Source organism: Doryrhamphus excisus, linkage group LG13 (assembly GCF_037039965.1).
Source record: "Doryrhamphus excisus strain RoL-2023G ecotype Guam linkage group LG13, RoL_Dexc_Guam_v1.1, whole genome shotgun sequence".
Classification (NCBI taxonomy): domain Eukaryota; kingdom Metazoa; phylum Chordata; class Actinopteri; order Syngnathiformes; family Syngnathidae; genus Doryrhamphus; species Doryrhamphus excisus.
In genome coordinates this window covers 1,855,208-1,870,650 of record NC_136369.1, presented here as the reverse complement: position 1 = coordinate 1,870,650, position 15,443 = coordinate 1,855,208, and the positions used below count along the sequence as shown (strand labels likewise).

Genomic DNA, 15,443 nt, shown 5'->3' with positions numbered 1-15,443 from the left:
CTCTTCACGGAACTATTTGCTACAAATGCAGCGAGGACCTTATTGTATGCGTATGCACCTTACAGACTTTGTCAGTACAGATAATGTTGCACGTCCAATTCCTACCCTTTTGTGTGCAGCGGTTCCAGCTTACAAAAACAAACAGTCACATAAAAAACTAACAGGAGACTCCCTTTTCACACGCCTGCACCAGATTCCTTGATTTCACACTCTTAAAACAACAAAGCCCAAGAAAAAGTGTGTCAACACTGTTTGTCCTATATGGGAACACTGGTAAATTCTACAGGGGCCAATGAGCTCTGGAACAATGGTGCACTTAAGCGAGTGGTGATAAATCAAGGCTTCTAAACGACAACATCGTTGCTGCTCTATTTTTGAACGGATTTAACAAGACCGAGCAATGACAGAGCGTGCAGCCCCCCGCCCCAGGTGGAGCCAGATGCTGGCGGTTTCAAGTATTCATGACTGTTAAACAGAGAGCAGGTGCTCTGCGGCCATTGGAGATGTGCCGCTAATAGCGCTAACTAGCAGCAGAGTGTCAGAGGTAGACGACCAAAGCCTTATTAGCGGTTGCTGTGTCACAGCTGAGTACACTGATAGGTGGTAAGTTAACCATTGCATTGATTTTGACAAAATATTGACCAAAAAAAGACTTTCACCATGCAGGTGAATAAACCCGAAAAGGTGTTTACAGGTGATAGCACAGTTTTACATAAAAGCAGTGCCAGACTCAGACCCGGCATGAATGTCTCTCCGAGAGTAAGACTGATGTCTGATGCAAATGTGTCTCCTCCGAACGGCCATTAAACGATCGTCGACTGATCGTTGCGATGCGATTTAAGAGGATGACTACCTGCCATATGGCGGCAAAGCTTGGCCATGATTACCGCCGCCGGGAGTAAACGGGAGTGCTTGACGTGATCACTCTGGCGGCGGCGGCTGGCAGGCAAGTGGAGAGGCCAACGGCGCCTCCTGGGAGGCTCCTGTCCAAGTCCGTTTTGTGTCGACACAATGCTAAACGTGGCGCACGGTCGCAAATGCAAACAAGCACACCTTGACACACAAACAAAGGAAGAATTAACTTGGCTTTGATGCTACAAGCTGCTGTTTGAGCATGCGGGGGGGGGGGGGGGGGGTGCACTCCGACTAGACCAATTGTACTGTACCTTGCACATCCCTGCTTTACAAGGGAGAACGTTATGTTTGAGGGGTAGTGAAGGGTAATTGTTTTTTGTGCTTCTGGATTGCTTTAATTAGAAGAGAACAAGGGAATAGTATGGGGCATGGAATTGAGCCTTGCGGGACGCCACAGGGCAAGAAAGGCAGGAAATCAGTCAAATGTATTGAATAATTAAATACCATATTATTAGTGTTTGTCCAAGTTTATTTGGTTTCGTTTCTCATAATTTTACAAGAAAAAACATTTTTCCTTTAATATATTCATCTCTATGCTACTAAAATGATTTTTCCCTCATAAGATGAAGAGGTGCAACTTTTTCTCATCAAGTTTTTCCTCTGACTATTTTGACTCTATTAACAAAAAAATTCTGTTGTCGCCCCCCCATTTCTGCTGCTTCTATTTCAACTTTCTTTATTTCAATTTTCTTCTCTCTTGCTTTAACCTTTTCCGACAAAGAAATATTTTTTCACTTTATACTATATAATGTTTATACTTTAGAACATTTTTTATTCTTTAATATTTAAATTTTATGCGATTAAAGGGACGTCATTGTTAAAATGTTACTCATAAAATGACAAATTTTTAATTGTTAGAACTTTTTTTCTCTTAATAGTTTGACTTTATTCTTGTAACATTACTGCTGTGGGCAATGAAAATGGGCTGCAAATGGCCCCTGGGCCGCACTTTAAACATTCCAAACCGATGATGGCTTTCAAAGAAACAGAGCACACATTTTCTAAACATATTGATACTTCCTAAAATGTACAAACAAAAAGCGTCGGGACGAGTAATGTTTCCATGTAGCGAGTAGCCATTCGGTCTGTGCTGACCATGGCCGTGACATTTTCTCTGGAGGACAGAGTTAGAGGTCTTGCTGGCCCACAGGCCCATCAGCAGACCGGAGTACCGGGGGTGGCCCTGAGGCAAGAGTGCAATATGATGAGGTTTCTTTCAAAGTGCTGGACTGAAGAGGCCATTTATCCCAGCGCCAATGGCTCAGTGTTGGGGAATGGTCAACGACTGCATGAGAGGCAGCGGGTGGGCCAAGACAAACAGCGAGACCGAACAGTGAATTCATCTCAGATATGAACACAATCTAGTGGATTACGGTAGCGGTCTCCCTATCGGTTATGTATTACAATGTCCTCGGGATAAAGGTGGAATGGTGGCTCTCAGATGTTACATGACGATATGTTATCATTCAGCATCATATCATGCCATAGAAGTGAGGCGGACAAAAGACTTCATCGAGGCCGCTGTCATCACAATGTAAAAAAAAAAAAAGCCTCAAAGACTTTCTGGTCTTGTCAGTGAGATGAGAGCGGTCCTTGTGGGCATCGTCTTCGCCCATCTATCCAATTAGCGTTTGAAAGGCTTTCTAATCTCTTTTAATCTCTCCAAAAGGTTTTATTTGACACCGTGACGAACAACAGCAGCTATTCCGTGTGCTATTCAGTGTGTTGACATGTGACCACCACATAAATCAAACGCACATGTCCATGGATTAAGAGCCCTCCCCATTAAAAAGGCTAAGGAAGTTGCCCGTGCCACGGTTCAAATGTCAACGTATGACGTGAGAACCAAATGGCCTAGTTAATAGAGATAAAGACCATGATGGGATTTGCGGCTCACGATGTAATCCGATACCTTTAATGGCTGCATGGGGGGGTACATACAAATGATCAAACAGCTGGCTGGAAAACAGACGACATTAGAACCACAAGGGACACAAACAGGCACGGCTCTGTCGCAGACTCCCATGGATGCGACTTGTTGGAAAGTGCCCTCGCTTCATTAGGCCAAGAAATGAAAATGCGGGGCCGCCAGCAGAGGAGGCGAAAAAGAGGGCGATGGAGTTTATGGGTTAACGTGGGGAGATGCCATACGACAGACAACGAGGCCATAGAATGGCTCTGACAAGCGGCGTGTAACCAGCTAACGGCTTTTATGATCCCACACGAGTGGAACGTTCAACACATTACAGCCACCGCTAAGGCACCAGAGCAGATGGACAGCATGGGACGGGGTTGGAGATAGCATGGCACGTGGTTTCTAGACGACGCGATCTAGACCGATATACATCAACAGGCCACGGCAAGGCTAGCCAACTGGCGACCCACAGGCCGAGTTGGAGCCAAAACATGCGGATACCGGTGTAGATTTCCTCGTCAAATAGACATTAAAGCAATTTCCTCTTGTAGACTGTTGGGACAAGTTAGGAATAGCGTCAAAACTCCATTTTCAACCGCCCCACAGAGATTATAGGTGGCATCCTCTCCTCAGTGCCGTTAAATGTTCCTTTGTCCATTTCGTTTAGGGGCCATCCATAATTTTCAACATTTTCACGAGCGTACAAACCGTACTCTTTTGAGCAACCCCCCCCTAAAAAGAGTACAATCCCAAATGAAAAATGTTGATAGGTCCATGACCAACTGACCCAATAAAGCCAGGAAATTCAAACATATCCAATCCAATAGTGTTCTCTGGCTGAATTTTGGGACTCTGGTCAATCAGTCACTGCCCATCAACATTGTATTGAACATGAACAAAATTATATCAAATGCCTCTTTTTTGTACAGTAAACCTCGGATATATCGGACTCGGATATATCGGAAATTCGCTCACAATGGACAAATAAAAAAGAACCAATTTTTCTGTAATGCATTTCCAGTAAAAATACATTGCATATATCAGATTTTTTATAACGGATTTCACCTATTTCGGACAAAATCTCCAGTCCCGTTCCAATTTCCCTCGCATAGTATATCGGATGGCCGCATCGTGGCCTTTGATCCATCTTTGATCCATGTTCACAGCCAAAGCTGAGGATTATAACATCTTTGTATGAATTACAGACATGTACATGAGCATGTACAACGAAATAAAAAAAAAATTCTCAAATCTGTAGAAATGCCTTCTTGTTGCTATTAGCGAGGTTTAGAAACCAAACGATAAACGTAAGTGCAAACAATAATAACGTCACATGCTATTGAAATGTATGGAAACTTGCCGACTTGTCAATAGCCTGTGACGTCATTATCGTTTGCGTTTACCGTTTGGAAGGGTGCAGCCCTTCAAGTGGGACACAAAGTCTAAACCACACATAATACTAGTATGTGCTCAGGGAAAATACTCAAGTATCAACACTCGGCTGTCCTCAATTCCCTTTTTAAAATATACCAGATTTATTGAACTGGGATAAATCGTAAAAAAGGGGGGCATGAATCCCCCGAACGGCAAAAAAAAAGAAAGAAATGCAAATGCAGACAAAGTAGTTGAAGTGCAAATCATGAGTGACTTTCAAGACGACCATGAGTTCCTGTTTGACTTTGAGCGACGAGGCGATGATCTTCCACGACTTCAGTCTCTTCAACTTCATCCCTTCCCCCGTCCCGGTGGAATGTCATTTGTCAAGCCGGCGTTTTTAGAAGTCAACAAGTGCAAGTTTGCACGTGTTTGCTCAGCTGCATCAACCTCATTGTGAACTCTGCTCATTTTTATTTGTGCTTGGAACACCCGAACGTTCGGGATTGAAGGTATTTTATGGTATTTGGGAACTAGGCGAAGCTGTACGGTACTTTACGGTACTTTTCAGTTATTGACTTAAATGTAAGAGAATCCTCTTCACTCTTCATGAGTCCAGTCTTGTTGTATCGCTTCGGTTTTCTTTCCGTAGTGTCAATGTTTGGAGTTCCTGGGACGGATTATACGCTCGAGGCGAGAGACCTCCTGTCTGGAAAACAATTCTGTCCAATGGCGTTTCCTCATCAGCGGGCTCTGATAAAATTTGGAGAACGATGCTTCTGTCCTGTCCTTCAACGGGACACCAGACTACTTTCATGACTACTTCTGCCCATGACAATTTGGTGTCAGAAGCGGGATCACTCGTGGGTCCATGGCTGACCCGTGGAGATTTGAGAAGGATGCTGTGAAACTAGTTCCCACCTCTACCTCGGTAAAACGGGATGGGGATGCGACCCCAGAGGCAATTTCCAACAACCAGCGAGATGGCAGCAATGCGTAACACAACTGTAACTATCTCCCAAAAGCGGGCACACCCTCTCCATCTTGGAGGTGTGTTTGGGCTTGTTATCATGCTGGAAAACTGCTGTGCAGTCCAGTGTCCCAACCTGGGGGGGTGATGCTCTGCTTTGCAATAACACAGTGCATGTTGAAATTCATGTTTCCCCTCAATGAACCGCAGCTCCCTGGTGCCGGGAGCACACATGCAAACACCATGATTAACTTATCTTTCTCACCGCTGAAATGAGGGGGGGGGGCACAAGACTAATTTGAGTCCAGGGAGGGGCCACTTTCACGGCAATCCATGCACCAAACGCCTTTTGATGATGATTTTTAATTCTGCCCAAATGAAAAGTCAGGTATGACCTCACTGGTGGGCATTAATGAGGTCACAGTTTGGCCGCGGAGCCCGAGATGGAGGGAGCCCATATGTCTCGGTGTTGGTGAGGAAGGGTGGGGGGTCGCCGCTACCTTCTGTCAGCGTCACCTGTCCAGACCGCTAACCGGGCGGATTGGGGCGTGGCCTGTCTGGCTCCACACTGGCTGCCCTTTCCCTGTCTGGCCAGTAACGGCAGGCAGCTGGCTCGCCTCTTGGTGGGGGCAGCATGCACGCTGCTCGTGATAGATGCGTGTTGGCTGGGGCTCTAACAGAGACAAATAGACAAAGAAAGTGCCCAAGACAACGACTTCTGACTCTGATTGTGGATCTTGTGAATGGGTGTCTCTCCAGCATGCCTTGTTTCTTCGCCAAAAGGAACAGTCTGGCTCTTTTTTTCAGAGAAGATGAGCTGGGAGCTGGAGGGGGCCACGTGCATGTGACCCCCAAAAGGTAACAAAGGTGGGGATCCCTCGCTTGTCTTTCCACCAATATGTTCTATTTGACTATGTACACTCAAAGGTTTGGGATCACTTGGAAATGTCTTTGGCCAGTCTGAGATATGGCTTTTTCTTGGCAGTCCTGCCATGAAGTCCAGCATCCTGAAGTGGCCACTTCACTGTTGATACTGACACTGGTGTTTGACGGCTACTATTTAGTGCAGCTGCCAGGTGTCTTAAACTACACACTCAAATATTTGTCTTCTTGCACAGTTGTGCAGCGTTTTTCTGTCCTTGTTAGACCCAGTTTGTGCTGCTCTCTGAAGGGAGTAGTTAAAAGCATGGTAAGAGATTTTAGTTTAGATTTTTAGATGGGTTTTCTAATAATCTGTTTTAGATTAAAATTAGCAGCCATACCAGAAGATTGACGCAGAGGACTGACAGTTGTTGATAGTAGGCCTCTATGCAAAAATGTACATCCTTCTTTGAAAATCATCTAATTCATTTTCATTGATTGTGAAATGGATAAAAATGTTTGTGAAATGTGTTTTTTTCTTTGGAAAACAAATACATTTGCAAGTGACCCCAAATTTTTGAGCGGTAGTGTATGTGTGTAGCATGTACGTGGGCGGCTTATCAACATTATTTTTGAAGATGGCCGGTGTAGTAATGAGTCCAACAAGATGGGCCTCCAATACATTATACATGTCCTGGTGAGTGCGCAACGCAGCACACAATATGAGCGGCTAAGATTTCACAATTTCAGAAAAGGAAAAAAAAAATGTAAACATATATTCTCACCCACTTTGACGATGTAAGTGACACGTAACAACAAAGATGCTTTGAATCACGATACTTGTGGTGGCAGTTCAGGTCAAAGGCAGCAATTTCATTGGATGAAGAAACGGAAAAGCGTGCTGCAGTGCCGTGTTAACAATCAGGGTTCAAACAGCACTTCCGAACCCCAAAGCTTTTCATGATAAAACTTTCTTCCATCCGGTTTTATATGAGAACGTGTCAAACATACATCAACATCTGTACAATAAGCCTCCTGTTGTTTTTTGTTTGTATTCCATTGAGGTGGTTTTAAGGTGCACAGGTTGAGATTTCTTCTTCTGAGGATGGAACAACTAGTTCTCTCGACGTGGATGCACCACCCGACACTACGCTACACACTCCTTTGGACTCACCAGGGCGCCCCTGCCCACCCGGGGGCATCTGATGACATGTACTTTTAATTTTGCCTTTGTACGGAACACACAGCCCTCATCCCCGCGCTGCTCTCTAAAGACATGTTCTTCTTCAAGTGGTAATGAAGGCAACAGAAATAACTCCCCTCTCTCCCCCGCAGCGTTCAACCTCCTCCATCTCCTCCTCCTCCTCCAGCCCCACTGAAAGCTCCTCCATCTTTCCCATCTGTTTTCATGACAACCACTTTTAATCGAATACTGTTTTGGCTGAAATGCCAACTTTTGAAACGGCTGTCAGAGAGAAGGTTCACGTGAGATGAGAGCCCTTGGCCAAAAAAGCATCAAACCAGATCACATGCGTCCCCAGAGCCAAATCCATCATCACCCTCACTTGTTTGCTCCACTTTGGCGAGGAGCTCAGACACTCGCGTTTGAGGTTTTGGCTTTTCATGACCTCCAAGAGATGATGGCAGGCTTCACTACGGATCTTAAAAGAAAGCTCCACCAACTATCCGTCAGACAGCTACAGACGTAGCCGGAGGCGATCTGGATCACGGTCTGGATCCTGGAATTTATTTTTTTAAAGGGTTCTTTAACATTGTGAGAGTGGAACAACACTTCAGTATTTGTGCATATAAAAAAAAGGCTCAGACCAATTCAGGACATTTAGCCTTCCTGGTACATTGCACCGTCATCCTGGGAGTCACCATGCTAACGTTAGCATATTAACATATTTTTTGCTTTTTCATGGGTCGACACTTATATAAACACTTCACTATCATGCTAGGTGCTAATGCTACTATGTTAATATTAGCATGCTAGCATTGCTAGCATGCTAATAGGAGCATACCAGCATTTTTTCATGAATATAAACTTAAGCAGATGTTCAGCACGATCATGCTAGGTTTTTAGCATGCTAACGTTAGTACTGTAAAACACTGTTATAAGGGACGGCGAGATAATAAGGGACAATTTTCGGGAAAATGTTTTAAATGTAATTCTGCCTTTTCATGTTAAACAGGAAGCTGGTTTGTGTTGTTTTTTTCAAAGAAGCATATATTCTTGAAGAAATCATTCAAAAAACATTTTCCCGAAAATTGTCCCTTTTTACTCCGCCGTCCCTTATAACCCTGTTTTACGGTATGTTATCATTCTTGATGTCATGGTATGTTTTCAATGTCAAAGAATCTAAATATGCAGATCAAATATATGTATAACTAATATTTTGGTGTAAATACCAATACGGGGGAATCATGGTAGTTTTTGTAGTTTTTACGTGGTTGTTCACAGTATCAAAAAATGTGACAATCACAGTAAAAAGTCCATAATTGTGCTTCTTGGAGACCCGGGACTTGGAGACCTTGGTCTCAACACACGATGACTTCCGTGTGTGGCGTCTGCTACGTACAGTATGGATCCATACAGTATGTAAAGAACATGCTAACATTGGCTGGAACGGGAACGCTTGGATGGCGCCATCACCCTTCCAGGAATGTACGGACGCCTCCTCCCTCCCTGTGGCGGCGATGAGTATCTCAATCACGTAACAGCATGTGTTCTCTTCATCCATCAGTGATGATAACACCACGCCCCCCCCCCCAACCCCCACTACAGCTTTCCATTATATTGTTCTTTTTTTTCTTGACAAAAAGAAAACGTGACACAAGGAAAGCGAGAGAAATGCACGCCTTCGGGGAGTGCTCTTTGGCGTGCGGGTTTGTGTGTGCGTGCGTGTGCATGTGTGGGCGGACGTGGTGGATAAGCCGATAATATTTCTATTTTGGATGGGGAAAAAGAGTGGAAGCTGGTTCTCTGGTGGCGGAAGACGGAGGCGTCCTGCCAGCTTGTCGGATGCAAACTGAAAGACCGTATGTGGGTGTTGTGTGTGTGTGTGTGTGTGTGTGCATGCGTGCATGTGTGAGTACGTGTGAGGGGGTGTATGTGGTAAAAAAACCAAAACAAATGTTATTGTGTGAGATTACATGCCGCTTAGCATGCATTTTTTGCAGGGGTGTCTAAAGTGTGGCCAGGGGGCCTTTGTAGCCCGCTGCTATTCTTTCATTGTTCATTCCAAAAATAGAATTAGAAAAATGGAACAATCCAAAATAAAATATAAAGAGAAGAAAGTGTCACTCGAATGAGAGATATTTTTTTGTAATATTGTTGTAATAAAAAAAGTTGGAAAATTATGAGAAACAAAACAACAGAAAGATTTTGAAAAATATCATGGATATAAAATAAATAAATAAAATGTCATAACTACGGGGAAAACATTTACAGCACAAAAATGAAAAGGATGGAAAATTCAAAACAACTGAAAAGGAAAACATAGCTTTGATTTTACAAAGAGGGAAATATATTAGAGAAATAAGAGAAAAAGCCACACTTTATGCCTATAATATTATACAGTTCTTTTAGTCGCAAAGATTTTAAATACGAAAACTTAAAAATTCACGAAAAAAATTATTATTTTGAAGTTATAATATGATGAGAAACAAAACAAAATATTGTAATTTTTGTAAAACTAGGTTGGGGAAAAGAATGTACAAATGTTGTGGGAATAAAATCAAATGTACAACCAGAAAACTGAAATAGAAAACAGTAGAAATGGAAGGAAACTGCTGTCATTTTACAAGAATAAAGTTAAACTATTACGAGGAAAAAGTATGAATTTGACATGAATAAACGTGTAATATTATGAGGCAAAATAATGTCATTTTATGACATAATAGGAGAAAAAAGAAACCAAAATAAAGTTTATTTTGGGGAAAATGAGGCTGTGTAAAAGTTATAATAAAGAAGAGGAAAGAAAATGTACAAAGTTTATTGAAAAAAAAAAAGGTGAATTATCTGGAAATGTAAAAAAAAAAAAAAAAAGGGGGGGGGGTGAGGAAAGACCGAAGATGATGCTAACAAGATTTATTTTTTCTTAGCATGTAAACCTATAGCATAAGCAGAACATTCATTCATTTTCTACTGCTGGAGCCTATCCCAGCTGTGTTGGGGCGAGAGGCGGGGTAGACCCTGGATTGGTCGCCAGCCAATCACAGGGCACATATAGACAAACAACCATTCACACTCACATTCATACCTATGGACAATTTGGAGTCGCTAATTAACCTAGCATGTTTTTGGAATGTGGGAGGAAACCGGAGTACCCGGAGAAAACCCACGCATGCACAAGATGGCCGAGGGTATAAGCATAACATAAGCTTTAAAAAATATCAAAAGTTGCATCCTTTCATTTTTCCCAATGTGGCCCTCGCTGGCCCCCGCGTTTAGACACCCCCGCTCCATCCTGGACTGGAGAGGACCCATCCTGCATGCATGTTAGGTTCAGTGCTTAATGTGAGCATGAACGCCCGTTTGTTTAGATGTGCGCCGCGATTGGCTGGTGACCGGTCCAAAGTGTACCCTGCCTCTTGCCCAAAGCCAGCCGGGATAGGCTCCAGCATCGTACCCCCGCCACCCCGACGAGGATAAGTGGTATTGAAACTGAATGAATAGACTCATTATTTAACTAAGAAATTCATTAAATGTGTTCTGGATTCAAGGTTGACTGTGATTCACATCACAAATACCTCTATCTTTTAATGTTCCTAAATATCAAAATAGAGAAGGGGGGGTGTTGTCTAACATGCAGGCACCCAAAGAAGGGGTCAAGTCCACAAAAGGAGCCACCCAATCAGCATTGTAGAACGTAAAGAGCAAATGTTTCCTTCTCGTCAGCCGACAGCCATGATTCTCCAACATGATCCCAGAGCTCATCCCGGGGCTTTTAACGCTAAAATCAGGACAAGGAAACTTGGGAAAGTGCTTTCCCCCGCTTGTTTTCAGAAAAGTACCACGTCCAATTCCAAAAAGTTTTTCCCCATTTCAAAATGAGCAGCAGCGACTATTTTTTTTTCTTTGTGTCTGATGAAAAATTACACCTTCGCCTGCGACAAAATACCTTCTTATATAACCCACAGTCAATATCGGGGAAACAGAAGTTTCCACCAGCAAAGACGTGTTCTTTGTGCTCCCTAAAGCACACACACACACACACACACACACTTGAAAGAGAAGACAAACAATACCTGGCCTTAAAAATCAGTGGTTGACTTCTTCTCCTTTGGTAACGATCACATCTACCATGAAGGTAAAGGTTCCTCTCTACCTTCCCTTGGTCTTGACTATATGCATTTATATGCATGTCAAAGTATAAAAGCCCAAAGCCTGAAAACCATCCTTTCTATTTCATCTTATATTCGGACGCTGCAAAACAGAATGAATGCAATGCCAGCAAGGTTGGCTAAAATTGGTTCCCATTTTATTCTTGCTTTGTGATGAAAACAAACATTTGGAAACTATTTGTAGCGCTTGTTTGTATTCCGGGTGAAAGTGCTGAAATAAAAAGCAGCAGTTTGAGGGATGATAATGAAGTGCAAATGAAGAGAAGAAAAAGGGCAGCGCATTAGAGAACAGCAGTAATGACAAATAAGGCTTATTTTTTACACTATTAATGTTGTCTCCTGACTCATTGGGGTCATTCCAGTGTGTGTGTTACATACTTGTGTATATGTGTGTGTGTACCTCTTTGGAGCCGGACTTGGCCAGGTAAATGGCGCTACGCTGGCAGCCTTCATCCAAGCACACGGGAAGGAGGTGATCCTGGTAGCCGTCGCCATCTGCCAAACATCAGAACGCCAAACATAGATCAGTAAAAAGACAGGCGACCCAAGGGAGCTACTATTTCAACACATTTTGGAAAGGAGCATAGTTTTACAGCTTGGCGTCGTTCCTGGCAGCAAACTACCACTTCCTGCCCCCCCCCCCATGCGATTCGGACCACAGGGACACCTGCTTTTTTGCCTCCCACAAACACAAGCAAGCAGAGCTTGTCTTGTTTGATGACTTTTTGCATTTATTTGTGGCCCGCCATAAATACAACTGGACCGCCACAGATACATTAGGTACTCTACTCTGACCAGGGCCAATTATACAAATGAGCTTTGAATCGGATATGGCGGAGGTCGGAACCCTGCACGAACGCTGCAACAGTTGATGATAGAGCCGCTGCGACCCAACTGCGACGGTCGTGTCTTTGTTTGGCAGCTGCCGCTTTCTTCAGCTTCTGTAAGGCAACATCCTAAAGAAATGATTCACATGAGGACATTCCGGTTCAGGGCTTCGGTTGTCCAGGTTTCTATTGACCGTCAGTGTGCATCAGCGATTCTGCTATATTACATTTTAATGATGACCTGACAGTGATACAGTACCCGCCCCAGGAGCCTGTTCATCAACACCAAAAAGGAAACTGGCAGATTGTCAAGGTCATGCAAGGGTTATTCATCCGAAATAATCTAGCCTCTCAAGAAGAAAAGGAAAAGTGAAAATGAAATCGATTGCGGTGACTTATTGATTAAGAGCGAGCAACGGTTAAAGGCCACGTTTGAAAAGTGCGGCTTAGTTCTGCTTCTTGTTTTTCAGCTCACGTGGACTCGGCGGGGCCACAATCAGGACCAGATGCTTATCTCTTCATCTGGAGGGTGATTTGTAGCCATGGAGACCTGCGGGTTCAGATGCCACGCTATTTGTTACGAGGAGGGGGAGATCCAAGATGAGTGAGATGCACAATGAGAGCTGCTGTAATTTAGTCCCACTCGGCTTGACACTTGCCGTCTCGTCTCCAGTGTTTACTGTCTACGCACACACACACACACGCGCATACACACACACACACACACACACACACAGTGTCCCACCTGCCCTTTCCTCCATGAATCCCTCCTTTCATCTATCTTTTATCCGTCTCCCTTTCATTCCCACTATGCCCTCCGTCACCCGTCTCCTCGCTCTCTTCTGTCAGTCTCCCTCCCTCCCTCCCTCCCCCCTCCCCTCGCATCCCATCCCCTGCCTCAAGTGTCTCTGTCCATCTTTACTGCTCTTTCTTCATTCCTTCCCTCATGCTGATGGCTTTTTATCTCGTCCTCCTGCTGACGAGGCGAGATGGAGATTGTGGCGGCGGAGGGAATGAAGCTGTGGGTGTGGCTTGGAATGAAGACGGCGGCGAGGAGGAGGGAAAGTGTGGGACGGGATGGGCTCTGGCGGGGCCAGGAAATGATTGTGGGAAGATATTGTTAATTGATGGATTAATCATGAATGAACCATTTCCATGATGAAATATATTGGCATTCAGTTTTTGGATAGCAGAACATAATCGAGAAAGCTTGTTTTCCTACAAATGTTCACGGCCAGAAGAAACAGGAAGTCAAGTAAACCACCACTAGGGCTGCACGATTCAGCAAAAAATGCAAATTATCATTTTTACACAAACACACACAATCAGGGCAAAGGCTCGCATTTTCCATAAGTAGGTAAATACTTTATCAAGAGAAATTCACATTTCTAGCAGCTCTGCAAAAATGTCAAGACACGAGCGATAAGAAAAATAAGAAAATGTAAAAATAAATAAATAAATATATATGGCCCAGATCACGGCAAATATGTAGTGCAATAATACCTAATTATAATAATACCTCATAATAATAATAAGGTAATAATTCCAGTCCTGTGTGTGTTTTTACACTCCCCCTACAAATTATTTCACTATTTATTTATTGTATTTGTTAGTTTTTTATTCATCTAAACTGAAATTTAAAATTACATAAAATATAATAAACCAAACAGGTTTTTATCTAAAAATAGAATTTAAAATGCGTATTAATGTGATTTTACTTCATTAATTTAATTACACTTAAATTTCATTAATTTCACCTCAAAATTCAGTTAATAAAATACAACAAAATACATTCAATTGTCAGGGTGTTAAATTCCCTTTTTTGGGTTGTTGGGATATTTGGCACCAGCCCGCCTAAGTTGGCACAATGGACAGACTTACAGTAAATGGTGACATATTCACAAACTGTGTGTGTGTGTGTGTGTGTGTGTGTAGATACAAACAACAGAGTGCATCTTTTCCAAGTGAAATGTCTCATAAAACAGAGTGGAAGATGTTCCATTCCTAAAAATTCCAACAATTCCCCATACTTGCTGTCTCCATCCCACCCTTCTCCATCCTTGCTGACTCCTTCCTAATCTCCCACCTTTCTCCTTCCTCCCTGTACAGATCAAAGTACAAAGAAATTAACTTTAAACATGTTTTAAATCGACTGGCAAGTGTGTGTAGAATTTGTGCAAGACTGGTGGAACAAAAATGTTTGTAGATGCAGGGGCGGCACTTGGCAAATAATTGTCAATTAGTCGTTGACTATTTGTCTCAGCATTTCAAATAACAGTTTGACCACAACCCATAGAGGGCGCTCCAACTATCACTTATAGCAGGGGTCGGCAACCTTTACTATCAAAAGAGCCATTTTACCCCCTCACTCACTGAAGAAAAATAGAATGGAGCCGTGAAACATAATTTAACAGCAGAATATAGGGGCTGCATAGCGGTCGAGTGGGTAGCGCGCAGACCTCACAGCTAGGAGACCCGAGTTCAATCCCACCCTCGGCTATCTCTGTGTGGAGTTTGCATGTTCTCCCCATGCACGCCTTAAGAAATGTGTAGCAACATGCTCACATCCAGAGCAATTTGCTAGTCTCCCAAGATTTTGATTGAGGGAATTTTGGGATATCAAAGTAGAGAAAAAGCGGAGTTGATCAAGTACTCTTGCTAGTATACGGCCTCACAGAAAGTCAGATTTTGTTCAAAAGATGCATATTTTCCTCATTTGGGTGTTAAAACAAATATTTGAGCATTGCAAAGGGAGCCACAACAAAGAGGCTGAAGAGCCACATGCGGCTCTGGAGCCGTAGGTTGCTGACCCCTGACTTATAGTCAGGGGAAAATGTGTGTATTTAAGTATTTAAATAAAGTATGTTATATTCTAAGCCTTATTGAGGGTTGACAAAAGACTAAACCATGAATCATGTTCCATTCCCATCACTAGATCCAGACACTGGTCAGAGATTACAGTTCAATGTCGTCCTAACGTCTGTTTCAAGTGGCACGCTGGATGGATTATTATTATGTCTGGCCTGGGAACACCCTGAGGTCCTACCAGTGGAACTGGAAGAGGTGGCCGTAGACTGGGAAGCTTGGGCTTCCCTACTGAGCCCACTGCCCCCACGAAAATGGAATGGAATGGTGTTCAGGAAATGTGACACAAGCAGGGATGCATCATGAAGATGACTTAATATCATTATTCCATAATATGACTGCTAATCTGTTTTTTGTTAAGCATTTA

At 43.2% G+C, this 15,443-nt stretch overlaps 1 protein-coding gene across 1 annotated transcript in view; it reads right to left on the bottom strand.

Moving 5' to 3' along the window:
* itfg1 (integrin alpha FG-GAP repeat containing 1) overlaps positions 1-15,443 on the bottom strand; it is a 97,753-nt gene that overhangs the window by 53,510 nt on the left and 28,800 nt on the right. The window contains exon 9 of the mRNA XM_058089432.2: positions 11,785-11,879. Within this exon, the coding sequence (XP_057945415.2) occupies positions 11,785-11,879 (95 nt within the window). The remainder of the gene's footprint in view (positions 1-11,784; positions 11,880-15,443) is intronic.